The following is a 27,962-nucleotide window of genomic DNA, read 5'->3' on the forward strand; positions in this document are numbered from 1 at the left end:
GTGTGTGTAGGGGAAAGAGTGAATGAGGTTGGTTTATTCCACCTGTCCAGTTGTTTCCGGTGCTACAAGTTGATCCTCGACTGACTGCTAAAATGTATTCCACGAAGTCCTGGGAACTGACAAATCATCCCTGGGAAGTTGCAAAGTGTGTGTATTTATTACTGTGTATGTGTGTGTGTGGGTGCATGTGCATATGCTCAACATTTTGTAAACACATTTTGTATGATACCAACACGTGGCCCAGTACAGTACAGCTGCTTCACTTGCGTGCTGCAGTGTGCAGGCCCTCCAGCCTGATGGAAGGCTGTGATTATTGATTTATGAGCTCACAGTTAAATTGCACCCTGCTTTGTAGTCTAATCAGCAACTGACACATTAGAGCTTCACACCATTATTTTTGTATGTATTTTAAAGGGTTAGTTCCCTTTTTGGGGAAAAGTGTGTGTTGAGTAAACTTGTGGGTGCAAGCGTCAAACTACTGGCTGTTTGAAGCTTCTGATGATAAATTGTGAGATTAGTAGTAAGCTAGTCTGACTAAACTTCTCTTTGTAATTTTTTGGTTTATAAAGTTGCTCATGTCACCATTAGAGCTGCCCAAATCCATATTTTTATATAAACGGTGGAAATTCAAATTGATATGTGTAATATGAAAGGGATTGCTCACAGCCACAAACACAGTCAGGTCATTTTCACCCATTTTGGGGCGTTTCAGGTCATTATTCTGGTTTTTACTGTTTTCATCGTATTCAGTCTCACCGCTCTCACCAGCGTCGCTTTCCATTGCAGCAGGCTGCTGTTCTAAATGAAAAGACTTTGAGACACTGACATATGAGCGATAATATGTCAGTGTTGTGGGTCCAAAACTAAATCAGTTATTACTGTTAAGAAACAAATGTAATTATATCACATTTTTGAACACTTCCTGTTTGCATGGCTTCACCACAGCTGCAGAAGCAACACTGATATAGATTATTGGAGACCCCAGAAGGCCATTAGCAGTTTTCTAAATCAACAATGTTTGGATAGATGACAAACATCAATTCTAAAGTAAATCAGCAATGTAACTAAGACCATTTCAGCTTTATTAAGAGTGTAATGGTTAACAAGAAGGTTACAGCTGATACTTGAATGTATACAACTAAACGTGAATGAGAACACCACAATGTAAAGGGGGAGTATAAAATAAGAAGGGTTTAGTTGGAGAAAAGATGGAGAGCATCACAAAAAGGAAAGTAAAAGAAACAGAACGAAGAGGTTAACAGGAATAACAAGCAGAGTGTGTGTGTGTGTGTGTGTGTGTGTGTGTGTGTGTGTGCGTGTGTGTGTGTGTTGTATGTTTCAATGTATTTGTGTGCAGCTGTGCAGTGACAGAGTGAAGGGAGGCGAGAGCAGAGGGGGTCCATTGTGGGTCTTTGTGTGGCTCAGATTGTCCTCTTCTCTGGGAAAGTGGAAACTCAACACTCCTCTCCAGAGGTCTGGTTACCAGGTGAGAGAGGAGGAAAGAAAAGGGAAAAACAGAGCGGGAGAGCGAGGGAGGGAGCGCTGCATAGGTGTGGAGAGAGAAACCGAAAAGGAGAGGCGAGGGAAAAAAGACCATGAGATTTTGGGCATTGGAGCTGGAAACTGAGAGAAGCTGAGAGAGATCGAGCGATGAACACAGAGATAGGAAGAAACAGCCTGAGAAAGAATAAACAGAGAGCAGCTCAGATTTTGGTTTAAATCCCACAAGATGGATGATCAAAGTGTAACAATCCCTAACAAATTTCAGAATGCATTGCGTGCAATTCAAGATCATCACATGTAGACGGAGTCATTATGTGGAATTAAAATGATATTATCAGTGCTACGTCCCCTCTGCAGTGAAACCACAGCCATAGAGAAATATAAAGGGATTAGATCATGACCCCATCTAAAGTTTGGAGCAGATACAAATGTAGACGTGTCCCCATGTAATAATGAAAGCTACTGCTGTGATCTTTTCCACAATCCGACATGAAACTAAACTGAAACCAGTGGGCTAATTCATGGCTTAGTTATAACATAACCCCTCCTAGTGGCCACTTTTGGGACTTCTAAAACTACCAAAAATCAACCTTTCTCATCCCCAGAAAGAAACACACATCACACATCTTGTATCTGAAAATGTACATTTATTTTTCTTTAATGACTTTTTTTTACAAACTATATATATATATATTTGTACAAACATCACCGTTAAACCTGAACACCAAAGTTTACAAAGTACAAAGAGGAAGTACACTATTTACTGGAGCTAGAAAGACCACTCAATTTCCAGACGTATTCCAACTTGGGGGGGGGAAATAATATGTGATGTGACTTTAAGAACGCCCAAGCTTTAGACCTTTCTTTTTTTTCACAGTATATCTGGTATTCAGTATTCCATTTCTTCTTTTTTGTTTATAACATCACATGCATCGTGATATCAAAAGTTATGAGTATTTTCTACTTGAAATTTCCTTTTTGACTGTTGTTGATCGTGATAATCGTCTTTTGTTTGGTTGCAATCAGAGGTTACAATTGAATTGCGGCTAACTGTTACCTGATGCATGTTGCTATCAATCAGAGAGAAGCAATGATCTCAGAGACCTCACAATAAAAATTGTATACAGTACTATTGTTGATGTGTGTGTGTGTGTGTGTGTGTGTGTGTGTGTGTGTGTGTGTGTGTGTGTGTGAAAACGAGAGAGGAGAGGGAGATGGGGAGGGGAATCGTAGGAGTGACCATGTGTGTTTGACAGGAGTGTTTGTGTGGATGCTTTCGTTCTTTCTCCCCTGATATTGTCTGGAGTGGATTGTGGAGGCGGTAGCTCTGAGAACAGCTGCTTCTGACAAACACTGCGTAAACACTATGTGTGTCACTTGAGGATTGAGTGTGTGTTTGTGTGTGTGTGTATGTGTGTGTGTGTGTGTGTGTGTTGAGGCGGTGGTAGGACACTTTTAAAATTGCTAACAGGGGACCTAACCATCTATCTAATAACCATTTGGTCTGTTTGAGACGTCACACGGCCACTAGAGTGATGAGTCCTCCTCTGGTTTTAAACAGAACTGTTCATAATTAAAAACAGATACATTAACCTTCTTCAAACAGAGGCTTCCTGTTTGTATGTCGGAGCAGAGACTGATAGTGGCCTCCTGGAATATCAGAAACACTCCCTGAAAATGATCCCAGTGAATGTCAATTAATCTTTACAAATATAAGAGGCAATTCAACCGTGTCTGTAGCTGCTAGTGAATGTATGAATGAACGAATGATGTGTGTGTAGAGCTATGGGCATGCATGTGTGTATATAATATGTATGTGAGTCTATGAATGTGAGTACATGTGTGTGCATTCGCAAGTTTATGTGTGTATGTGTGTTTTCTTCATGCTAGCAGGCAGACATCACTGTCCTCCGTTATAAGCGTAGTCTGCCTTGTTGTGCATGACAAGTCTGTTCTCAACGAAATAGAAGCTGTCTGACCGGGTCTCATAAGGACACTCCACCATCTGACGGACTGAAAAACAGACAATACATGCATGAAGGGTTTGTTCCATATCCAAGCAATTAGAACCGATTGTATAGAAATGTGAAATGATTGGGTCAATATCATTGATTGTTTTATTATTCAAATGTCCAAATTCTTTGCTTTGCTTCACATTGGGGCACTGATGTCCTTCCATAACAACAATAATATCACAATAAGTCGCAAACCCAGTTAATTAGGAAAATTATGTATAAGCAAATATTAATGGCATCATAATTGTTGTCATATAACACAAGTGTATTATTTGAGCTTTTTTATGTGAAAGCATTTCAGATTTATGTAGGTCTGTGTTAATACAATACTAACGTGAACATAATGTATATTGCAAGATTCATTGGCCACTGCAAAGTAACTACACTATAAAACACAGAGGACAGAAATAGAGGACAAATCCACAGTCCTTGCTCTGTGCAGCCTGAGCCAATGTGAGGCTTCAGCGCTCTAAGCTTGCCAAATCAAGAGGGTATCCTCCAGAGTCAGATATTTTAGGATGAAGTTCCCTCTGAGTGGCTCCCCAGGCATCGTTTCCTTGCTGACCTACAGGGATATTACTTGGTGGTTGCATGTAGGTTTGATGCTGGAACTCAACCCTGGCAATATACTTTGATGGACCACAGAGAACAATATAACCCACTTGATTTGCTAAGATCAGACTGAAGTCTCACAGTAGCTTTAGAATGCATTCTTTAAGGCCAGCATGTAGTGGAAATATGATGGAAGCGACCAACAGCTCTTTCAACGTACATAATGTACAATGTAGGTACTGTATTAAGATGGACCACTTTTTCTCATTAATATGAAACTCAGAATCTAATCAGATCATCTACTCTAGAGTGGGAGCTTAGTGTGGAAGAGTTTTTGTGTTCACAAGAATGTGTCTACACTTAGACAGACACACTGATGACATACCGTCCTACGGATCATAAAGGAGGGTCTGTGCATGCATGCACAATATCATATTGTGGTGCATATCCCCTACAGCTTCTTCAAAATGATGAGCTCAATTATTAGCTAAGCTTTACTTTTGTTAAAGTGCTGCATTGTGACACATAGCTAGTAAGGAGTCACGAATCTCCTTAATTGAAATAGCATAAGTACGCAGAATACATTAAACAAAATTATGTCTTCTTCTAGATATTCAACATTTGGATATGGTGACCTTCCGATCTACAATATTCTTATTTTAACAGTTTTTAACTAATAATGTTGTCTATGATTTAAGAAAAGACGACTCACCCAGGCTCTCCGACAGCTGAGGGAACTCATAGATGTGCTCACAGGTGTTACGGCTGTTTGGGATACAGAACCCAAAGTCAAAGTCAAAGCTCTTCAGCAGGTGATCGCGGAAGTAGTGCCTCTCGATCATGCGGAAGTTGTTTAAAGGCCGGTTTCCAACTGTGAATTCCACCCTGATTGAACGATACAGAGAGAAGGGAGACTGGAACGTTTCAACAAAAGGTCTGTTCTTCTGTAATTATTATGTTATTAAAGTCAAACTGCACTGGTTCAAATGAGTGTCTATAGCTCTAGTGTGCAATTGTTTCCATTGTTTGGGAATGGAACAGGTGAGTGTGTTTTTCTTAGGTGTGTGCTGATGATGTGTGAGTGACTCACGTAGCTCCCACGGTCCTCAATCTCAGGAAGGCCGGGGTGAACTGGTAGCGTACAAATCGACCAGCGCTGGTGTCTGCCTCTTTGTTCTCCTCATCGTCCTCTGAGACCCACAACATAGGACGGACACATTTGAAATAATTCACACTGAGGACTACATTTGGTCAAAATGACCATGGATGTTTCTGAACCTGAAGGGATATCGGCATAAACGCCTTCATTTTAAGATGAAAACAAGAACAAGTACTCAGCAGGGTAATTTTTTTAAGTGCTCAGGAACCAAACACTTCCCAGTCAACACCTCCATTAAATAACAAACACTCAAATAAAACATTACAAGGAGGAGGCTGATGCACATTACCTGTATTTGGGGGTTTGGCAATCTCAAACAGGACAGTGCCTGTCTCCAGGTCCCTGATCTTAAAGCGCACAAAATCGATGTTATAAATATTGTCCTCGGGTTTACAGAGGTAGCCTGCAAAAATGATAGACAGCATTCAGGAGTTTAAAAAACATAAAAATGATTTTCATGCCATTGTAGTTCATGTGTGTACACCCTTATAGCACAAACAGGATGCTTTGACCTGCACAAAGATAACATGCAAAACACTGTTCCTGACTCAGGTGACATGGTCTTGCTTGAAAGTAGACACACAGCAACATTGCACACATACAGATAACCATGCGCCCTGACCATAAAATAAGATATGACCAAGTTTGTATGATTGCTCTGGAGCTACTGTGGTATTACAGACATGTGCAGGAAAATAAGCGTGTGTGTGAAGCCAGCAAGAATATACGGAATTATGTGTGCTATTTCTTAAAAGGTTTTGTTTGGTAAAAAACATCGATTATGAATTCACACTTTAATTTAACCTCTACAGGGTCCTTTCCTAGCAAATTTCATATGTTGCCTCAACAGCTGTAAATATAGGCTATACAACGTTAATGAGGATCTACCACGTTGTTATTATCTTTTGTGTCAAAATCAGGCCATACAGAGGCTCATCCTGATCTGTGATGTCACTGTAGTCCTCTGTGAGGTCATCTGTAGTCCATTTGACATTTTTAAAGAATTTGATGTCATAATCTTAGTACAATTAAAGTTCCTGTGTCCATTGAGCTGCTTGAAAAAATAGAAACACTGTTCTTTCCATGATTGACGATTAGGCTAGGGAAGTCTAATAATTGTTTATGATGTCAGATATTTTCTCAGGTAATTACATAATAGTTATAATGTAATATCATTTTTAAGTCTCCAGTGTCACATGACAGCCACATAAGCCTGCTCAACTGGACGTCATTTGCTCCAGTTTTATGTAATGTGTAGATTTAATATATTCTGTGTGACATTAGGTTCAGATAGTACTTGATTCAGCACAGGACGCACATTAAGCATCATGTGTCCATGTAAAGCGACAACAAGGGACAGGACGTAAGAGAGAGGGAGACTCAAACCTCGCGCGGCCACCCGCAGTCCTAACACGTCCTCCGGCGTGATGTGTCCACTCTGTGTCCGCAGGTCTTCCTCCGTGACGGGCCTGCTGTCCATCTGGCTCCTGCGGGACTTGAGCCTCTTCAGAACCCCTCCGCCGGGCTTGCGGTCCCGCGGAGGAGCCGCAGTGCTATGCCCGCCGCCGGAGACATTTTCAGCAACAGGCGCGTCGCTGCGGGCTTTGGCTCCGCTCATCGTCGACTCTTCTTCGGCTTCGCTCCCTCTGTGTGTGTGACGGGTGTCTCCGCGGTCTCCTCCACTGATAAACGCTGGATGAATAAGATGGCGTCGTAGAGCGTTTAGATGTCGAATGTCGAGAAAGCTGTCGGTGAACGGTCAAGCTCTTGTTTTTGTAAGCACATGCTGTACAGTTGCCATGACAACTCGTCTGGTAAAGCCACAGGAGGGTGTGAAGTGGTTCCTCTAAATGTCCACCAGGGGACGCTGGACCGCTCTCCAAGCCTACCTGAAGGTCCTTATTTATTATCAGGCCTACTAGTAATAACACCAACTACTATTGCTACTACTACTAATAGTAATAACACTAATACTTATAATAAATAAGGGTACCCTCGAGTGTAAAATAGTTTAAACCCACAAGCGACCATGTACAATTATATTGTTTGATTATTACGGTACAATAAATCACCTTGGGCCAAATCAATCACAAAACTATAACTCCTTTATTCTGTTGTTTGGTTAAATCTTTGCACTACTGTTTAGTTAGTTACTTTGATAACACAACTTTGATTTCATTGTATGTATTGTGCATTTTTATAATATTATTTACAATATAATATTTTATCTGTTATCTGTTATTTTGTTTACCTGTACCATAATTGCTGCTGTAGCGAAGTGTCCCGTTGCAGGATTAATAAAGTAACTATCTATCTATCTATTTATCTCTTTCTCTCTCTCTCTCTCTCTCTCTCTCTCTCTCTCTCTCTCTCTCTCTCTCTCTCTCTATATATATATATATATATATATATATATATATATATATATATATATATATATATATCCATCCATCCATCCATCCATCCATCCATCTATCTATCTTATTACCACTGATGCACTGACATGTAAGCAGCATTTCAATACTGTAGTGGTGCTCTGTGGTACATAAATGCAATTTGACCCTATTGTAGCCTAAGTTATGTGATGAAAGACAATTCTAGACAGGCCAAAACACACACACTCTCACACACACACACACACACACACACACACACACACACACACACACACACACACACACACACACAAGCACACACACACTGGTGAAAATCTAGGAAGTATTATTTATTAGATTTGCTGACAGACATTGATCACGTGACTTGTGTGGGACGTTTCCTATCCTAATGCACAGGCAACGCAAATTTAACACAGTAAAGGCCCAGGTGTTATGCAAATGAGGGTTAAGCCTAGTGTGTGACAGTTGATGGGCACCTCCTGCAGTCAGGATGCCCCCAGGTAGCCTCAGCAGTCGGCGCTCTCCACAAAGCACTCATATTCATTCATCCAAATCCTTTCAACTTTGCTGTAAAGTAGCTTTTCTTCTCAGTGAGGAGAACCTGTTAATCAAGTCTACTGAACAGCGTACTTATTTCAAGCTAAAATGAATTCAGGGAGCTTTTCCGGTTCAGATTATCAAAATAAAAGAGCATATTGTAAACACTGTCCACATTTACGGTTCTGCTTTAATTTTTAAATCATGGTGAGGCTCTTCACTTTTGTAGCCAAGCATTACAGACAGGCCTTCAATGTTGTATTTATAAATATTGTTTGAATTTATGAGAATTTACAATTTATTTTAAGGCAGAAAACAAACACTTCCTCTTGGGGCTCATTCTATGGTCCCCTAATACAAAATTCAGTTTACTTATCAGGCACACAAACTAATGTAACTGTTTCTGCTTGGGCACTCTCATTGAAACGCTGCACAGAGTTGACTCCGTAGGACCCAATGGAGACAGCGTCCTCTCAACAATGGTCTTGTTAAATTCTATCGTGCTTTTATTTTTAAAGTAACGCCTTTTCCTGTGTAGCCGCGTCTCTGTGTGTGTAACTTGACGGCCCGGAGCAGCGTGGCGGGCAGAGGGAGTGTCTGCTGGGTGTAGGAGCAGCCTGACGTCCTCTTAGTGTGAATGACTTTAAAAAAACAACAGTCTGACAACAGCTCAGCAGGCGAGACGACCGCGGAAAACTGAGGAGCATTTCTCTTTTGTAACTTCTCCTCGCTTCCTTCCTTCCTTCCTTCCTCCACCTGTATGACTGCGTGAAGACAAAAGGTAAATAAACTGTTAACTGTTAAATAGCTCAACCAGTGGAAAAGTCCACTAAACTGGTGTTAACAGCAGGTGCACAATCTTTATGGGTATTTGTAACGTAAATATTTGGGGTAACGTTATATCCTGACGGTGAGTATCCTCATGTAACGTTGACACAAGACTTGACAGCCAAGATGGAATTAAACGTAAAAGTTACATTCACATATCTTCGTTTCCTTTGTCCAGTTTCAGTGGACACACCGCTGGTTCAACGACTGGGAGTTCACTGTTGACGCGTTTATTAGTAACTTATTAACAACCGAAACATAAGCGTTGTAATTACATGCAGCTCGTGCGCTACAAGGCATTACATGGACATGTTTTCCTCTCTGAGGACCAGACTTTAATTCCAAACTACGTGATTAGCTTCTCGCAGCATCGCTCAAAGAAGTAAATAAAATTGCGAAACGATAAAGGGGAGCCAGTGAAACGTCAGCCTTGGCAGGGCAACAGGCACTAAAGGCAAACAGAGATAAAGAAACCAGAATCTAAGTGCTGCTGCAGAACGATTTTCACTGACTCCGTGAATGTGGCCTGAATAAGCAGCAGAAAATCATCAATCAACTGCAGCTTCATTTGCCAGACAGTGTTTGTTTCTTAGGAATCCAGCTGTAAAAAAGGGGGGAAAAAAGAGGAAAGCAGAAACAAACAGGACACAGCTTACCAGATTCCAATTTGATCCCTTTAACACACTTATCATGCAGCAGCACCCAGAGGTGCTGGGTGTTTGAGCAATGCAGTAAAAAGGTCATTAGAAAACATACAACATGCACAAATACACCTTATACATTTGATCCAAAGGCAAGAGTGACACATTTTGCTGACAAAACTCTGAGAGTTGCTGAAAGTATTAAGTGTTGGGCGTGGAGTTACCGGTTTGTGCAAAAGTAGTACAGGTCAGACCAGATGACACACAATGCCTTTGGTATTCTGCTTAACAAAATTGGAAACACTACTGTTATCTTTTTTTTTCACACAGTGTGTGTAAGTTTGAACCCTCTTTTTTCGGACATGTGACCATATACTTAGAAGCTTGTTTATGCGTCAGTGGTTTCAGTTCAAGTGGAGATCTTGTGGGATCATGTTCTTCAGACCGTATTGATGTGTGTGTGATGATGACTCATCGGGCCTTTGTCAGTCTCTGACAAACATGGCTCCCACCCGCCTGTTTTAAATTATATTTCAGTAGTTTTTCATGTTGCGTGTGGTTTAAAAATGACAATCTAAATTCACAGCCTTATTTGAACAATTTGATGTATAAGACATTATCAACTTGTGTTGAAGAGATCTGAGTAGTATTATCACATGACGACAGCTGTTCACTTTCTTTTTGCACTTTGAAGTCATGAAGTTATCAAAGATCCACAACAGGAGGACCTTTTATTAGTCACTTGCAACACAACAATTATCAGTGTCACTTAGCGACAGGTCTTTGGCATGAGGAAGAAACTGACCACTGAAATGCTTTACTGTGGTCGGAAGCAGTCTTGTTGATGTCGAGGAGGAAATAAAATAAGATCCTGGCTGGAAGAGTTTTCATAGTTTCTGGTGTTTGTTCAGTGTGATTGATACGTGTCTGTGGAGGCAGAGTGAGCCCTCCTTTCAACTGTGCCGACTGTGTTTGGTGTCATTTTAAGACATAAGTAAAAGAAAACTTTCTCTTGCAAGTGCAATCAAGCAAGACATTTGTTTTAAGGTTAATGACACTTATTGTGGTTGGCTGTTGGCCACGGTTATACTTGTCATTTCAGGTTCATCTATTGTGTGATCAGAAGCATGCAACAGATCCACACTTGAGACTTTTAATTCTTGTTGTAATATTCTGTTCTTTATTGGTGCATGTAGGATTCACACTGCACTGCAGAGTAGATAGAGTTTTGTTTAGTTTCCTTGTAGAGAGGAGAAGTTTCCTAGTCTCTTCCATAGTGTCTCCCAGTTTCTGCCAAAACATGATGGAGAGAAGAGTGCAAATCTAGAACTGTTTGTGTCTTTTCCTTTGTGTCTCCATACTTACTGTACTTTGTCTGGCTATCAGTAGCAGTGTGGTAAATGAGTAACGTAGCTTGTAATATCAAGACTGTGGTCAGATTTAGGTCATGAGTCTAGATAAGAGTGCAAACCAGGCCACCTCAAAGTCTGAATATTTAAATTAGATATCCAACCTACAATACGAGTTCAGAATAAAGAGTATGTTCTCCTTGTCTCTCAGTTACCCTCGAGCATCTCGCCACTCAGGTTTTGAGGTATTTTTTTGCTGCTATTCTAATGACAGTGCAATAGATGTGAATAGAATTTATTTCCTCACTGGTTGGCTCTAGACAGACCAGACTCATTCAGCCTTCTTTGTAAAAACATGGCCGTGTGTTGGCTGAAAGAGACAATGTTTTTTCAATGTAAATATGCAGCTCGCTGTATGTAAACACTTCCTCTCCTCCCCTCTTTCAGCGAGTCAGTTATGGAGAGCTCCGTCGAGGTGTCCCAGACCGGCGGCACCTCTAGCCCCAAGCCGGCTCTGGCCCCCAAACCTCGGCTCACCCCCAAGCCCTTCTCTCTGCAGAAGAACACCACCATTCGCTCCATCAACGCCCCGAAGACGGCTCGTGTAACCTCTAAGACGACAACACAGCAGACCGAAAAATCTAAGGCCGCAAGTGTCCCCAAACCGCCCTTGACCACCCCGGCTCGGAAACCCCCTCAACAAACCACCACCTCCGATTCCAAACCCAGCCCTGTAGGTGGGCTCACCAAAGATCTGCCAAAAACAACCAGGGAAAGCAAAGCAAGTCCACATGGAGAGGATACTCCGGATTCTGGTGTAGGAAAATCTGATCCAGTCACACAAACCGCTCCACCCAAAGAGACACCCGAGTCCGAGCCAACCCGGAGAGATGATGTCATCCAAGCGAACCACAAAGCATCTGCCGACGTTGTAAACTCAGCAGGGATAGACGGTAAAAAGAAAGAAGACAAGACTCAGACTTCTGTCATCCAAAGTCTGGAAGAATCAGCAAGTGATGTTTCTTCTGTGGACAGTCTAGCGAATCGATGGGGCGGCAGCAGGAAGCGCCTGTCCATGGAGCTCACCTCAAGGTTTGAGTCAGCCGGCCTGTCTCTGCCCCCCCAGCCCACTGCCACCATCTCCACAACCGGCAACACAGAGGACGCAAACAAACCAGAGCCCTCGGATCCGGAGCCGAGCCTCACAACGCCAGAGCCGTCAAACATAGGGAGTGAGGAAGGGGCACCGAAGGAGGACTACAGCGGAGGAGGCAGCATAAAACGCAGAATCAGTCTCCTGTTTGACTCTTCGTCGAGGCCAGAGGCCCTGACGAAGAGAGACGAGCTGGAAAATGTAAACGGTACGGGAAGTGTAAAGGGTGTAAAGGAGAGAATCAAGAAGTGGGCCGCGGAAAAGACCCCCGAGGTTATGAAGACTGAGAAGCAGCCTCGGGTTGCCCCCCGAAATCGCTCTAAGAGGTGAGTGAGCCCTTCCTTTCATCTGTGCTGATTTGTGTTTGTTGACATTTTAAGACACGAGTGAAAGACATTTTTTTCTCTTGCAAGTGCAATCAAGCACGTTTATTTTAAGGTTAATGGCATTTATTATGATTGGCCAACAGGCCAGGGTTATACTTTTCATTTTAGAATTATCTTTTGTGATCACTTCTTGTTGTAATTTATGTTTCTGCTCAGGAATTTCTTTTTGTAAAATTGGCTCTTTATTGGTGCATGTAGGATTCACACTGCACTGCAGAGTGGATCGTTTTTATATTGGTTTCCAGTTTCTGCCAAAAAATCATGGAGAGAAGAGTGAACTGTTTGTGTCTTCTTTTCCTTTGTGTCTCCATACTTACTGTACTTTGTCTGCCTATCAGTAGCAGTGTGGTAAATGAGTAACGTGGCTTGTAATATCAAGACTGTGGTCAGATTTATGTCCTGGGTCTAGATAAGAGTGCAAACCAGACCAGAAGATTAGATGTCCAACCTACAATACCAGTAAACAATATAGAGTTTGTGCAGTTCTCCCAGTTTCTCAGTTACCCTCCAGTATCTCGCCGCTCTATTCCAACAACAGTACAATAGAAGTTAGTTTGTGTTGATGTTCAAAGGATTCAACAGCAACATGACCTCACTGGTTTGAAGAGAGTTTTCACTGTCAACTGTTGGAAGGCCTTTATCACAAAGAAATCGTTTTCCATGAAAGCTGTCAACAGTGTGTTCGATGATTTTTAAAATGTAAACTATTAGTGCTCTGAGCACCACAAATGAAATCCATCACTATTGTTGTGACTTAAATGCTTAAATCTTAAAGAAAAATAAAATAAATAGTCTGAATGGATAGATACAAGAAGAGGCAAGGGAAAGATTTCTTTAACTTTGGACAGAGCCAGACTAGCTATTTCCCCAGTTTCCAGTCTTTGTGCTAAGCTACGCTAACCAACTGCTGGCTGTAGCTTTGTATTGGGGACGCAGTCTTGAGAGAGGTATCAAAGAATATGTAAAAATGGGCTTGGATGTATTGAAAAGACAGGTCTGAGCTTTGCCATCGATCTGTGGACGATTCCTTTGAATCAGGATGATAAAACCTTGAACTGTTCTGTCTTCCACAGCTTTGAGCCAGCGACTGCTCCAACAGCAGAGAAGACCCCCAAAATACCACCTGCTGAGCCTCCTGTAACGGGGACGTTGTCCAGTCAGGCGGTGGGTCTTTCTTCAAAGGCTGAACAACCCATGGAGACCTCAACGGAGACGTCTAAAGACGCTCCCACTGAATTCAAGTCGTCGGACAGCTCAAGAGTAGAGCACACGCAAAACAAATCAGCGGAGGGTGATGTCCAGCTACGCAATCGCAGCTCGTTTAAAACCCAAACTGCCACCGATGAGGGAGACTCGGATGAGAGGGAAAGTGGTCAACATGCTCCAAAGAGGGACAACGTCAAACGCCGCTCTGTTCGCTTCGGTGTCGTGGAGAGAGACGACGGTGGGCCGCCCGTGATCCTGGGCTCAGCGACCGATTCCAGCGAAGAAGAAGAAGAAGAGGCTTCTGAGGATGAAGCTGAGAAGAAGATCCCTGTTTCAGTGCCTGTCTACACACGAGTAGGAAGTCTTCAGAGGAAGGATGATGATGATGAGGAGCGACTGAAACATTTGGAATTTGAAAGAAGACGGAGAGCAGAGGAGCACGAACAGGCACCACTCAAGCTGGAAGAGGAGCGGCAACAAAAGGAAGAAGAAGAAAGGGAGAGAGAGAGGGCAAGGCAGAAGGAAGAGGAGGAAAGGGAGAGAGAGAGGGCAAGGCAGAAGGAAGAGGAGGAAAGGGAGAGAGAGAGGGCAAGGCAGAAGGAAGAGGAGGAAAGGGAGCGAGAGAGGGCAAGGCAGAAGGAAGAGGAGGAAAGGGAGCGAGAGAGGGCAAGGCAGAAGGAAGAGGAGGAAAGGGAGCGAGAGAGGGCAAGGCAGAAGGAAGAGGAGGAAAGGGAGAGAGAGAGGCGGAAGGAGGAGGACGTTGAGAGACAGAAGAAGGAGGAACGGGAGAGAGAAAGGTTGCAAGAAGAGGAGAGGAAACGGGAGAGGTTGAGAGAAGAAGAGATGGAGAGGGAAAAACAGATGCAGCTGCTGCGGCAGAGACAGAGAGAAGAGGAAAGAGAGAGGGCGAAGCAGAAAGAGGAGAGATTAAAACAAGATCAGGAGGAGAGGGAAAAAGAGAGACTGAAGGAGGAGGAGAGGGAAAAAGAGAGATTGAAGGAGGAGGAGAGGAAAGAGGAGAGACTGAGGGAAGAAAGAGAAAATCAGAAGCTGAGAGAGAAGAAAATTAACAAAAAGAAAGAAAGAGAGGAGGAGTGGGAACAAGAGTGGGTGAAAAGGACGGAGAGCTTAAGAGGAGAAGAAGAAGAGAAAGAAAGAGAGAAAGAGTTGGAGTTGATGTATCAGAGAAAGACAGAGGAGGACAGGGAGAGGGCGAGACAGAATGAGGAGAGACTGAGTGAGGAAAGAGAAAGACAGAGGCTGAGAGAGGAGAGATTGAATGACAACTTTGAGGATTACAGATTGGAGGGAAAACTGAGAGAGAAGGAAATTAACAAAAAGAAACAAAGAGAGGAGGAGTGGGAACAAGAGTGGCTGAAAAAGATGGAGAGGTTAAGAGGAGAAGAAGAAGAGAAGGAAAGAGAGAAAGAGTTGGAGTTGATGTATCAGAGAAAGACAGAGGAGGACAGGGAGAGGGCGAGACAGAAGGAGGAGAGACTCAGACAAGAGGAGAGGGAGGAAGAAAGACTAAGAGAGGAGGCAAAGGAAAGAGAAAGAGAGAGACAAAGGAGGCTGAAAGAGCATGAAGAAAAAGAAGAGGAGATGGAGAGAGTGAGACGAATAGAGAGTGAGAGACAGATAGAGGAGGAAAGAAGGAAAGAGGAAAGGAAGAGGCAGGCGGAGAAAGAAAGAGTGGAAGAGTCGGAGAGAAGAATACGACAGGAATTGGATAGGAAGCGAGAACAAGAAGTGAAAGAAAAGTTAAGACTGGAGGAAGAGAGAGGAAGGGAGGAACGAGAGAGAGCAGCGGACAAAGCTGAGTCAAATTTAATCAGCTTTGACTCTGAAGATGTGCCTCAGAAGTCAGAATCGCCAAATTACCCCGTAGCAAAATCCTATCAGCCCACAAAGAGTCAGGTGGAAGTTGTTTACGATGACTTCTCCGTCAGACCGCCTCTGGCTAACGTGGATTTCGACGACTTTTCCGTCAAACCGAAGAGATGGGGCTCGCAGGTTAAAGTAGAAACGAGTCCGCCCACCCACAGTTGGTCAGCTGTCTCTGAGGATAAAGAGGACGTTCAGGCGCCACCGGACACTGTCACTCTTCTGGGATATAGAGTGCTAGAGCAGGTGGAAAAACCAGACAGCCCAGAGCCTACATTAGCCCAGGAAAGACCAGAGGAAGAGGAAGAGGAGGAGGAACAGCTCATCTCAATGGAGGTGGAGGAAGAGGAAGGGCAAAAGGAGACGCAGAGGGAGGAAGCGGAGGAGACAAATGAGGATGGAGTGGAAGAAGAAGACGAGCAGGAGGTAAATACAACATTCAGTCCCCGTTCTGTTGGAATGCAACTTGATTTTGTCTTACAAAGTTAGGAAAGCCATGTTTAATTTAAGCTTGATGTTGCTTTACCCTCAAAAGATCCCAATCACTTCCACACAGTTAGAAACACAGCTTATTAATTACACACTGGTATCAGATCGGTACTCTGTATCGACCGATACCCAAAGCCCAGCTGTCAATCAGGACCTAAAAAGTCAGATTGGTACATCCCCACTTTAAACCCACTCTTGACAGATTTAGTTGTGAACACCAGCACACTTATATGAAAGGAGAAATTGATTAAAGTCTCAGATAGGGTGAGGTTTTAGTACAGAGACAGGAGTGTACATGTAGATGTTGTTATTTCGCCCCTGATTTATGTCTGCCTGGCAGCCACACACACCTCACCTGCACCAGCACATCGCCATTCCTGAAACACGAGAAAAGACATCTCGTTATACTTGCTTCACCCTGTTTCAGTCACAGCTTAAGAACGTGTGTTTAGGCGTGACATTGAGTGATGAACCAAGCATGGCCGGAAAAATACATCTATGTGTCATGTGTCAGTAGTAGTATCTGCTGACAGCAAGGGCGGATTTGATTCAAATAAAAATGAAACATACTAATAGTCTCGGAGAAAGATAAGCGTTGATTTACGAGGTGTGGCGATAAAAAAACCCATAATTGTATGATTCTCAATTTGTGCGCTCAATTCACTGAAGATGATATGTGTGTGGTGAGAAAAAAACTGTAACAGTCCATCAAACTGGATGAACTTTATGTCTAGTGGTGCACAGAAGTAGACATATGGTTATAACGGAAATAAATCTAACAGGAAGTGAGGTTACTTCTTCCTCTGCAGCTCGTCTCGCAATAGTCTGTCACCTACTTTTGTTTCGGTTCTATGTGTGCGTTATTTTTTATATATTTTCAAAGTCAATGGCATTTTAAAAGAAGAAATATATCTATATATTGATGAGCATATGAAGGAGGAATGGATTATTTCTCATGGGCCTCTTGGATGGAATATTTCCAGCAGCTATGGGTGAGTTTTTGCGGATAGAAATGTTACCTAACACAAATGTGAGTAGTATCACCATTTACGAAAGTAATCAAATCAGCATTGAATACACTACATGTTAAGTATGTAGACTATTTGTAATACGTTAATTTCATTCAAAGCATCAATATAGCAAATGATTGTGATTTAAAAGCTGTTTTGGTAAAAATGCTTCATTCAAGATCTGTGACTAAATTTAGTGACAGTGATGATATGACAATATGTACCAAGAGACAATAGAGATATGTAATCCATCATACATTTTGTCATATCTAACCCTTTAACAGCTCATGTAGTATTAGGTCATTGTAAAAATCAATATGATGAAGTACTTTGATTTATGTGTTTAACGGTATAGTTACACATTTTAGAAATACGCTTATTCATTGTCTTGCTGAGAGTTAGATTAGAAAATTTACACCACACTTAAATACTAGGTTGGAGCAAGCAGCCGCTTAGCTTAGTTTATCTTAGTTTAGCATAAAGATTAGGGACAGCTAGCCTGGCTCTGGTAACATTACATTACAGTGATTTAGCAGACGCTTTTATCCAAAGCGACTTCATTCAGTATCTATCTACACACCGTAGACGCAGCTATGGAAGCAATTTTGGGGTTAAGTGTCTTGCTCAAGGACACATTGACATGAGACTAGTAGAGCAGGAGCCGGGGATCGAACCGCCGACCCTCTGATTGAAAGGCCTGCTCTCCACTTAGCCACGGTCACAACGGGTAACAAGACCTGCGTACCAGCACCTCCAATGCTTGCCAATTAATACATTAACTCTAAGACAAGCTAGCTCTTTCCCCATCTCCAGTCTTTATGCTAAGCTAAACTTTGCCCCCAATATATCAAACGTCTGTTTTTCCCCCCATTTTAGGTTCCTCAATTCATTTTCGATAACACGTACTACATCAAAATATGTAAAGATACTGCAATATTTAAAAAATGCTACATATATGCCTTCTATAATAGGGCGTCTTTTCAATATTATCCACTTTCAATTTTACTTTTTGTGTTAATTGAAAAACATTCACCCAATTTTGAAATATAAAATATATAATAATATATAATATAACTAACAAATGGAACAAACAACAGCAATTACGCTGTTTTCATGAGAGGAGTAAACTTTCTACTTCTGACTAGTAAAATCAATTTCATCCCCCTTTCAATTCATAATTAAGGTATTCATTTGTAGCCTGTGTCCAATTGTAGGTTGTGAATTTTAAGTCTGTAAAGATGTGAGGAAGAATCTGACCACTTTTCTCTTACAAATTACTCAAGTATGAACTCTTTTGTTAGTGCTGCTATGCTTATTATATGGTACATGGATATCATAATGCTTGTTTTGTGCTTCAGTTGATTCACATTCAAAGACCGGATTAAACATCTGAAAATGACAGGAAAACTTGATCAGGCTTTATTGTGAAACGAGACGAGGCAGCAAACAATTCAAGGTGAACGGATCAAGGCGTGGCAGTGACGCCTTATCACAGCACACCAGAGGGAATGAACAGCTGATAGGGCCATGCCAGTCAAGGCAGATCGGTTCACCACTTGTTTGAACATGCAACATTTTTGCAGACTTCATGAAAACACTGCACTCTGGAGCCCTGAACTGTGTGTGTGTGTGTGTGTGTGTGTGTGTGTGTGTGTGTGTGTGTGTGTGTGTGTGTGTGTACATGCGTCTTTGTGACATTGTGTTTCTGTTTGCTGTGTGTGCTTAAGCAAACAAACCAACTCACAAAACCAGTGAGCTACTGTAAGGAGGCATTGTGCCTTCATAGCCTTTGGTATTGAAGCTTTGTTGTACCTGAGGGTGAGAGTGCAGCTCTGTTTTCACCACTGAGTGGCACTGCTGCTCTTAAAAAATTGCACTTCCTTCTTCCGCAGCACAGATACCAACAAGTTTATCTCATGTAGAGCACATTTCACTCCTATAATATATCACCAAACAGTAAAGTTGAATAAAATCTTTTTAAAATATTTCTGCACAGCAAAAAAAACAACCCTCCACATCAAAGACGCTATTGTGTGGCGGAGAAAGGCTTTTATTTTGACAGGACAGAATGAGGAAAGTGTTTACTGGGCAAACACAAGCTGTGCAGTCAACCGTGTGCCCTCATTCAGGTTACTGACTGAAAGACAGACAGACGGACGGATAGATCTTACAGTGAGAAGAGCTATGTGGTTATCATGTCCTCATTTGGATCTGGTCAACAGGGCAGCAGGTCAGAATGACCATACATGGTGCCCCTCTTCCTCTGTCTCTGTCTGTCTACTCAGTCTCTCCAGCCCCCCCCCCCCCCCCCCCCCCCCAACACACACACTTTCTGGCACACATACACTCAAAGGAGGATGGGCTACACCGCGGACAGGAAAGTTCACATGTCCGCTGTCCATTCTCTCACTCATCTAGCGCTCTAAACTGCCTCTCAACTCTTTCCAAAAGTCTTCCTGTTTCCTGCTGTTCCTTCTGCCTAACCCCGCTCACAAAGACCTGACTCATTGAATTACCTGCATCATTTACCTACGGGGGAGAGGGAGGTGCAGAAAAGCACCTAAAGGCCCCAGCCTGCCGCACCTTCCGTCCCTCTGGATTTTCCACATCCGAGCACAGACCTCCGCTTTGTGTTGACGTTCTGTGAAGTCACTCAGGTGTGGAGGGGTGATCTACCTCCCTCTACCTGCTTTGGATGCTCGGAGTACCGGATATTTCCCACGCTGCTTTTCCTTTTTTTTCTTCCTGAAAATGGAGTTGTGATGTCAACTGGGACATAGGTACAGAAGCAAACAGTCTTGACTGTGGCAGTAGAAGTCTGATCAAAGGAGAGCGAGAGAGAGAGAGAGAGAGAGAGAGAGAGAGAGAGGAGGTGCACATGAAAAGAGGTAATCTTTAAACCTGACTAACCGCTTCATTGCTATTTTTTTTTTTCTTTTTTACTGCCAAGGGATTTTTTTTCTTTTTTTGAAGAGATTTCTGTCAGTGTGTTTTTAAACGGATCATTATGTGATGATGGGGGAAGTCTTTCTTCGGGACGCTGCTGTTCAGGATGTCACATCCATCATTAGTGGATGCTGCTGTGGAATAGTGCTGTCACAATGCAAACACATGGCTAGTCAGACTATTTACTTCTTCACTGACAGCAGATAATAGACCGTTCCAGGAAGTTTGACCTAAACCACAAAAATATGGATATAGAGGCTGGATCAAGCTCAAATGAAAGATGGACTATATCTGGTTTTGTATGACGTCCGAAAACCTTCTCACCAAATACAACTTGTGCTCTCTTTACCTTCTGCTTATTGAAAATGACAACTGAAACAGACGCAGCTTTCTGACTCACCCAGAAATTGCCTTCTTCTCTGGTGACCCATTTTCCCCCATGGTGACCCTAGTGCCCGGACGAGCAGCCGCGTGAGCTTTTCCACCATGCAGTACTTTGGAGGGAAGCTGTCGGCCGCCCAGCTGCAGGTGGCGGGCTGGGTGGGGGGCGTGCGGCGCTCCTTGCAAGGGGCTCTGGAGCTGGTGTGGGGCAACGCAGAAGAGAAGCAGGAGAAGGAGGAGGAGGAAGAGGAGGGCAAAGAGGAGGAAGGAGAAGAAGGTGCAGATGGACGAGGAAGGTTTCAGAGAGCCGTGTCCCCGCTGCGTAGCTTCGCCAGACGTAGCAGGAGATCCCTGCATCGCTTCTCCGTCAGAAGTCGGCAGAGTCTGCAGAGGAGAGCCGCCGAGCCCTGCTCTGTAAGAGCTGATGCCGTTAACCAGCAGAAATCAATGAAGGCTCTGAAATGTTCTGTTCTTATCAAATCCAGGTCGCGTCTAAATAATTCACTTGACAAATGACAATCAGATTTGACGTTAATAGCCTTTAAAGGTTTAACTAGCTTTAATTGACAGGTGCATTGATACATGAACATAGCAGCTTTTAGGGCCTGGGGTTTATCAAATTTAGACCCAAGGTTTTCGGTGATTTTAACAGCTCCATGTCTCTCGATAGTGTAATAATTCCCCCGCCCATGTGTTAACAGATAACCATGCAAATGTGAAAATGGAGTGCAGTATAGGCAGTGGCAGTGTTACAGGAAGGACACAGTTATCTGATAAAGTTGTCCGAATGCAGTGTTTTTATCAGTGGACATGCATGCCCTTTCCTTCTGTGTCTGCTGTGTGTGTCACAGATAAAGCTATAACTATAACATAGTGTGACACAGTTAGACAAGGTTTATCCAAGTCTGTCTGTTTATGTCTGCACCCTCAGCATCGGTGTCAACCTTTTTACCTCTATATATCATTAGATATATTATATTAACCTTTGCATTGGATTATAATTATGTTTTACTTACATAATACTGATAATAATAATTTTAATTTATAAGAATAATTCAGGACTATTTTTTGGAAGTATGAACACCATACCCCAGTACACATGTTTATTTATATATTATAATATTGTTTTGTCAAGATGAAGCAAGTATTATAAAAGACTTAATGATGAGAAAGCCTTCAATGTAGCATGTTGTGAGGGTCTACAGGAAATCTTCTGCCAAAATAGCATAATAGCAGCTACATGGGATTTACTGTATAATAATCCTTTGCTATACAGTATATCTCATCATCATCTGCTTTGGAGCTAAACAAAACTAAAACAAATGTATCTTTGGGTGCCATCTGCAATACAGGAGTCAATTTTTTGAGACATATACAGGCTGAAATCTGTCTTGGTAGTTTTGTAGTGTTTACTGTGTCTGCTGACTGGAAGTGAGGGTGAGTGTGTGTGTGTGTGTGTGTGTGTGTGTGTGTGTGTGTGTGTGTGTGTGTGTGTCTGTGTTTATATATGTGGGTTTCAACACTGGAGCTACTAAGACCAAAAGGAGAAAACAACCTGCAGGCTATATCTACTTTTAATTTGATGATCCATCACTTTCCTTTATTAGAGGGGATGTTATGTTGACAGTCTTCATCTATTATTCTGTAGAAGTGTCTCGGTTAGTTGTGCGTGTGGCATCTTTGGACGTCATCTTCCCCACTGCGCCACAAACAAGCTGTCTTACACATTCCATCAACCTTGACAAAAATGTTTTGGAGGTAAACTATAATAAAGCCCACTCTGTCTTGACTTGTACGTCCTCCGCCCTCCAGAGCATACTGGCACATTCTCACCGACACAGGTTTATTGCAGTTTTAGAGTTGAAGTTTATGTCTACACTTAGAGATTGTTGTTGTGTGGATCATTTTACAATATTTTTTTAAAATAAGGAACACAATGCCTGTATAGGGTTTCCATAATGTGCCACTCAGGTACAGGTAACTGCAAAAAAGCTCTGATAAAACCCTCTTCATGCTACCTGCGCCAGACAGACAACATTTCCGACTAGCTGGCGGACATAATGGAGCTTTTAGCTGTTTAAGAGTTCAATAATTCCCTCAGAGTTGATGTATACCAAAAACTGAGCTAAAAGGAGAGAAAATAATGGACTTGAATTTGCCAGGTGGCCGGAAACATGACTCTAAATGAATACTAAAGCTGCTCTGTAACTGCTACATGTGCAAATAGCTATAACGGTTTGCTACCATGTTCACCACGTCAACTAGGGTTGGGTTTGTTTTATTATGAGTGGTCAGCCTCCTCAAGAATTCACCTGTGTTGAAGTATAATTCAGAATAATTATTTTCTACATCATCATATAAAGCTTCTTCTGCGGCCTCCAAGTCGTACTTGAAATAAAATTGGAAATGTCTCTGTGGCAGAGTAATCTTTTGCTTTTCTAATACATAGACTTGAGAAAAGCCTTTCAGATCTGCAAATCCCACTTTCATACACGTGCCCATTGTTGCATGCTGTACTCGTACCACTGCCAAAAAGGAAACATTTATAAAAATGAATATAGACCATCTTTGAATTCACAAGAAGCTTTTTGGACTAAAATGAAAGGAAAGTTTTCAAGTCTGTGATGTGCTGAAAAATGATGCAATTTAACAACTTCTCCTATAAATTGCATCGCCGTAGACTTTGTCTCTGTTAGAACAGACTTTGTTTGTCCCTGCATCTCAAACACATTCTGCGGTTATAGGAAAATCACTAGAAGCCTAGTCATTCATGCTGTGATGTTGCCAGATAACAGGCATTGTGCAAATGACGTAGAGTAATAAACTGACTTTTGCAGGAGATGAGAAGTGTGGGAAATCGTACGGAGGGCAGCGGTGTTTACGAGAGTGATGTTTTGTATCCAGGTGACACTGTCAGACACACAACAGTGGGATGTGCCCCTTTGACAAAATGTGAAGTGAGCTTAAAGGAATGTATGCGAGGAAGTGCACAGTAGTTGCTTTTGTTTGGAACGTGTGTGTGTGTGTGTGTGTGTGTGTGTGTGTGTGTGTGTGTGTGTGTGTGTGTGTGTGTGTGTGTGTGTGTGTGTGTGTGCCCATGCATTCCAGCATGTGGGCGTGACAGCGTGAGTGTGTTTGGTGTGTCAGTGTGGGCATCTAGGTGTGTATGCCAGTGCTCATGGTGTTTATTGAGGACAGCCCAGCCTCTGTGACCGGCTCATTAAAAGATGCATGCTTGGCTGGTCCTTAGTCCTCTCTCCCTCTGTAGTTACTGATCTTGGCTTAGCACACAGTCCGGTTTCTCTCTGCCTCAGCTCCGCAATGTGAAGTTCTAATGTGCAGATTTACAGAACAACACATCATTTGATTTTTTTTGTGTGATAAAGTCGATCCAATAAAGAGAGGTAGAGCAGTAGTAGTAGTTATCTGAAGTTCAGTTTAGCAAAATATGTCGCTTTTTCTGGTTCTGATGCATGATATGTTTTTTGGTTAATTTTCCAATTTAATCGAATGTCTTTCTGTCTCAGTCTCAGGCGCCGGTTAACAGTTATAGCACAAACGACGAGGACACTGATGCTTTGATAAGCAATGAGCCAGACGAGCAGAATGGGGCTTGTGAACAGACATCTGAAATTGACAGGTATATACACACCCTACACACACACACACACACACACACACACACACACACACACACTTGCTGTGAACTGCAGAGAGTATCTTTCCGTGGCTTCATGTCCTTCATCTACCCTAATGGAAGTCAGACAGGACTGGACAGGTTTAAGTGTCTTTCCTTGTGTCTTGTGCAAAAGGTGTGGCTGAGATTATTTTATTCAAACTGAGCACACCTCCAAATAGTTACTCTATTCTGTAGCTATCTGACATTGAAGTCTTAAAGTAAGTAGCCTGAAAGTGCAGTTTGTGTTTGGGCCGAGTTAAGCTCCGGCTTCACAGTATGATCAGCGGAGCATGTAGTGCAACCGATAACAACTTTTGCAGTGACATAACTTAAATATTCAGCATAATGAGACATGCAATTAGCAATTTCTGTTTTTTAAATATAAATCCTGTGACAGCCCAACCAAGTGTAGCTGCACACTAAAATGTGATATCAGGTTTCTTCTAGACTTGAGCTCTCTGTGCCCCCTTGTGGCTAATAGAGCACACCACAGGAACTCAGAAAACTCCAGAACTTGAACTGAAAGCGTCTAAACATTGCCCTTTTAGTTATAATTCCATTCTGTGCTCACACATGATTTTAAAAAGCCTTGTTTCTCTTCAGTCCAAAGCTCGTCCCTGACCAGGTTCCTGAAGTCTCTGAAGACGTTGATACCACTGACTTTCCCAGTGAGCCTGAGCACGCTCCATTCCCTGAGGTTGGTGATTCTTTATTTCTAATCCTCCCCTCTTTCCCGAAAGGTGACACAAACACTACAAACATTAACGTATAGTTTGGTTGTTCATTTGCAAACCTACCTGGGAAAATACGCACTCTTGCATCAGGTCTGTTAATACAGTGTGTTCATTGCTTGCTGGATTATGTGTGTGTGTGTCTGTGCACAGAGCTCCACTAATCTCCTCGACACCAGCGCACAGAGATCGAAGGCAGATTTGGGTAAGAGGCGAAATCGAACGCGTCCGCCGAGCTCGCTGCGTGGAGGTTTTCCTCTGGGGAAAAGCCCGGACTGGAGGCTCTCCGACTCCACAGGTTACTGCTGCATCCATAATGTCATCTAAACTTTTCAAATAAACAAGCAATGGATCAATCAAACATATCCGGTCAAGACTAAAAGCAGTCTGGAAATGTGTATTTACTGCATGTTCTGACTGAGCCATTATATCTGTGTTTTAGATGGAAAGGAGGCATCTTCTAAGCAAAGGGATTCGGACTCTGAGGAGGAGCAGCCTAAACCGAAGATAGTGTGTTCTCCTCCTCCCACCTCTCAGAGAGTCCCCATGTTCCCTGGTTTGAGCCCTGCAGCCTTAATAGTAAGTTCTCAGAGTTTGAGAAGAGCTTAAGTATACGTATGTTTCCCAGTTTTCATAATAAATGGCATGATACATAACATGGTGGGTGGCATTTGAGTAAAGTGTCCTTTACTTTCTCCCCAAGGCTCAGCTAAAAAAGAGAACAACTGGAGGAGGAACTGGAAGAGGAGAAGAAGCAGAAGGAGACAAGGGAAGAGAAGAGAAGGAAAGTCAGAATGAGGAAGTAGCACTGCCTCCCTCACAACAGTCCCGCTCTCCTCGCCCTGCCGCTCATCTTGCGGGTGCTGCACGAGTGCTGCCACCCATAGGCGGCATGGACGGAGGGTGAGAAAAAGGGCATGACAGCACACTTCCAAAAATGTATAAGAATTGATTTTAATCATGACATTCCTCTCACCCGTGATTCTGTGTGCCACTCAGGGCCGTCTCCTCTCCCGCTTGGCTGAAAGAGCTGAAGTCAAAGAAGCGCCTCAGTCAGTACGACAGCGAGACTTAGCCAGACGCAGGTGAGCAACTTGGAAGAGGTGATAATTGAAATTCCAACGACACTGATTCTTTTCTACATAATAAAATATGAATTTAAAAAGAACGTTTATTTAAAAGAAAAAGAGAGTTACACTTTTTCCTTCTTATAGACTTATAGAAAAATCCCATAAATTGTTATTTATGGGGTTTTTCTTTACATTTTAGAGTTAGTACATCAGGAGGGACATGTTTTTTGCATTTTTTAAACACCTAAACCTTTTTCATGTATCAACATAACTTTCTTTCTTTTTTTCTAATTTTACCAGCATTCTATTTCTGTCTTCTTCTCATACAAAGATGATCCAGTGGGCTCACTATGTATAAATAAAAAGCATCTTTTGGGTGACTTTCCTATTTAGCAACAGAATTCTGATACTGGTATTAATAACAAGCACTTGTTCATAACCCATATACATTGCTTGTGATATGTTGAGCATTATATTGGACTTAAAAGGATCAGCCATAGAGGAGCGTTGAGCAAGAGCATTTTGACATTTGGCTTATACTCTGAATTACTGTAGGAGTGAAGGCATTATTCAAAAGGACTAATATGCTTGTGAGTCATAATGCAAGACAGCTGAATAGGTTTGCGATAACAGAAAGCGAATGGTTTGAACTTTCCGGCTGGGCTGTCAGGAACACGTGTGTTATTTGATGCGACTGTTTAAAATATGGACAGCGAAGAGCAAAACAGGAAGTGGGCCGTATTTCTGAAAAGCTTTCTCCTGTCAAGATCTAAATTGCACAGTGGGTAAAGACATCCACAATTTTGTGGAATTGCTGCTTGCAGCAATATTTTTGCTCTTACCTTCACGTACATAAGCTACAGTAAGTGAAAAGGACATGTCGATGTAACAGGATTATGGATTTGAGTGCTACTTGCGCCACCGCTGCTGAAAATTAACACTCATGGGAGTGTAGAGTACTTACAGATAAACACATCTCCAACAAACGACATCTGATCAAATATATGACATAAAGTTGATGCCTCCTGTAGTCTGTGATTTGGAAACTTCTTCCTGAACTTTTCTTTCTCTTGTTCCCTCAAGGAGACGACACTGTGCCATTGCTGTTCAGCACGAATCAATCCATCTCAGCTGCTGCTGCTGACAGACGCCTTGCCACGATTGCTCCATTTTCAACTTTGAGTGCCTTAATTTGGACCTTTATTGAGATATGCAGGAGTGGAGTTCAGGCAGAAGACATCAAGAACTTTTCTGGCTTGTAAATTAAATATGGTGCCACGGCTTTGTGCCAAGACTGTGATGTGTTAATGCCAAGTACATGTTTTATCTACTGCTGTACAGAGGCTCAATGGAGGGGGAGGACACCAACGTAATTAGAGCAACGCCATGGATTGTCTTATTGTTTGAATGTGTTAGTCCATCATATGCTGACAGGGACTGATGACACTAGGCCTTCAGCTGGATATCTATCTTCACACATACACACATATGTACAGAATATACTGACAATGAATAATGGATTGCACCGTGTGTGTATTTTAGTTTAAATTGTACAAAAATGCCTTTTACATAATCTTTCCAATCGCAGATTGTCTCAAATAAACTTTTAAGCACTTTAAAAAATAGCTAAGCAATAGAATAATCAAGTACCTAACTGTAGTAACACGGTCAAGGGAATTTTTCTATTTGTTGCACCATGAATGTCGGTCTTCTCTTTCCAGGTCCACAAAACTTAAAGATGCATTTCCTGTTTTTTATGAAAACGCCCAATAGATGGTTAGAAAATCAACAATGAGCTTGGAGGAAATTTTGAGCACGCTATAACAGAATCAGGAAGTGTGTTTTGTGAAATCTTTAACCCAGAAATCTGCTCGAGATGTTTTTATGTGCCTTTTTAATGTTAAAGAGTGACTGTCATCATTGCTGTAATCATTTAAGATCAACATGCTGTATGATAAGAGGAAATTGAGGGAATTCTATTAAAACTTTTCTATGAAATGCATTCGAGTGTATGTTTTTGATGGGAAGCTTTCACACCACAGTGCAA

General features: G+C 42.3%; 2 protein-coding genes across 2 annotated transcripts; one reads left to right on the forward strand and one right to left on the reverse strand.

Annotated features, from left to right (window-relative positions):
- Nucleotides 1-2,158: 2,158 nt before the first annotated feature.
- On the reverse strand, nt 2,159-7,023 carry LOC137879687 (protein unc-119 homolog B-like). The gene is made up of 5 exons (XM_068720591.1): nt 6,616-7,023; nt 5,519-5,632; nt 5,161-5,260; nt 4,783-4,955; nt 2,159-3,516 (listed from the first exon to the last, which is right to left on the reverse strand). Exons 1-5 carry the CDS (start codon nt 6,845-6,847, stop codon nt 3,404-3,406), a joined length of 732 nt encoding a protein of 243 aa, XP_068576692.1. The 5' UTR covers nt 6,848-7,023; the 3' UTR covers nt 2,159-3,403.
- Nucleotides 7,024-8,782: 1,759 nt separating this feature from the next.
- tnks1bp1 (tankyrase 1 binding protein 1) lies at nt 8,783-27,917 on the forward strand. The gene is made up of 10 exons (XM_068720408.1): nt 8,783-8,943; nt 11,428-12,459; nt 13,593-16,035; nt 23,963-24,075; nt 24,718-24,811; nt 24,999-25,143; nt 25,288-25,424; nt 25,549-25,748; nt 25,845-25,930; nt 26,999-27,917. Exons 2-9 carry the CDS (start codon nt 11,438-11,440, stop codon nt 25,918-25,920), a joined length of 4,230 nt encoding a protein of 1,409 aa, XP_068576509.1. The 5' UTR covers nt 8,783-8,943; nt 11,428-11,437; the 3' UTR covers nt 25,921-25,930; nt 26,999-27,917.
- Nucleotides 27,918-27,962: the final 45 nt, after the last annotated feature.

The sequence above is a fragment of the Cebidichthys violaceus genome, unplaced genomic scaffold (genome assembly GCF_023349555.1).
Source record: "Cebidichthys violaceus isolate CVI_PGR_0920_01 unplaced genomic scaffold, fCebVio1.0.p SCAF_25, whole genome shotgun sequence".
NCBI lineage: Eukaryota > Metazoa > Chordata > Actinopteri > Perciformes > Stichaeidae > Cebidichthys > Cebidichthys violaceus.

Coding starts and splice junctions, on each gene's coding strand:
- tnks1bp1 (XM_068720408.1), top strand. CDS start 11,438: ATGGAGAGCTCCGTCGAGGTGTCCCAGACCGGCGGCACCTCTAGCCCC. Junction 25,425..25,548: donor TGAGCCCTGCAGCCTTAATA/GTAAGTTCTCAG, acceptor TTTCTCCCCAAG/GCTCAGCTAAAAAAGAGAAC. Junction 25,749..25,844: donor ATAGGCGGCATGGACGGAGG/GTGAGAAAAAGG, acceptor TGTGCCACTCAG/GGCCGTCTCCTCTCCCGCTT.
- LOC137879687 (XM_068720591.1), bottom strand. CDS start 6,847: ATGAGCGGAGCCAAAGCCCGCAGCGACGCGCCTGTTGCTGAAAATGTC. Junction 5,633..6,615: donor ACTGCGGGTGGCCGCGCGAG/GTTTGAGTCTCC, acceptor TCATTTTTGCAG/GCTACCTCTGTAAACCCGAG. Junction 5,261..5,518: donor TGCCAAACCCCCAAATACAG/GTAATGTGCATC, acceptor TGTGGGTCTCAG/AGGACGATGAGGAGAACAAA.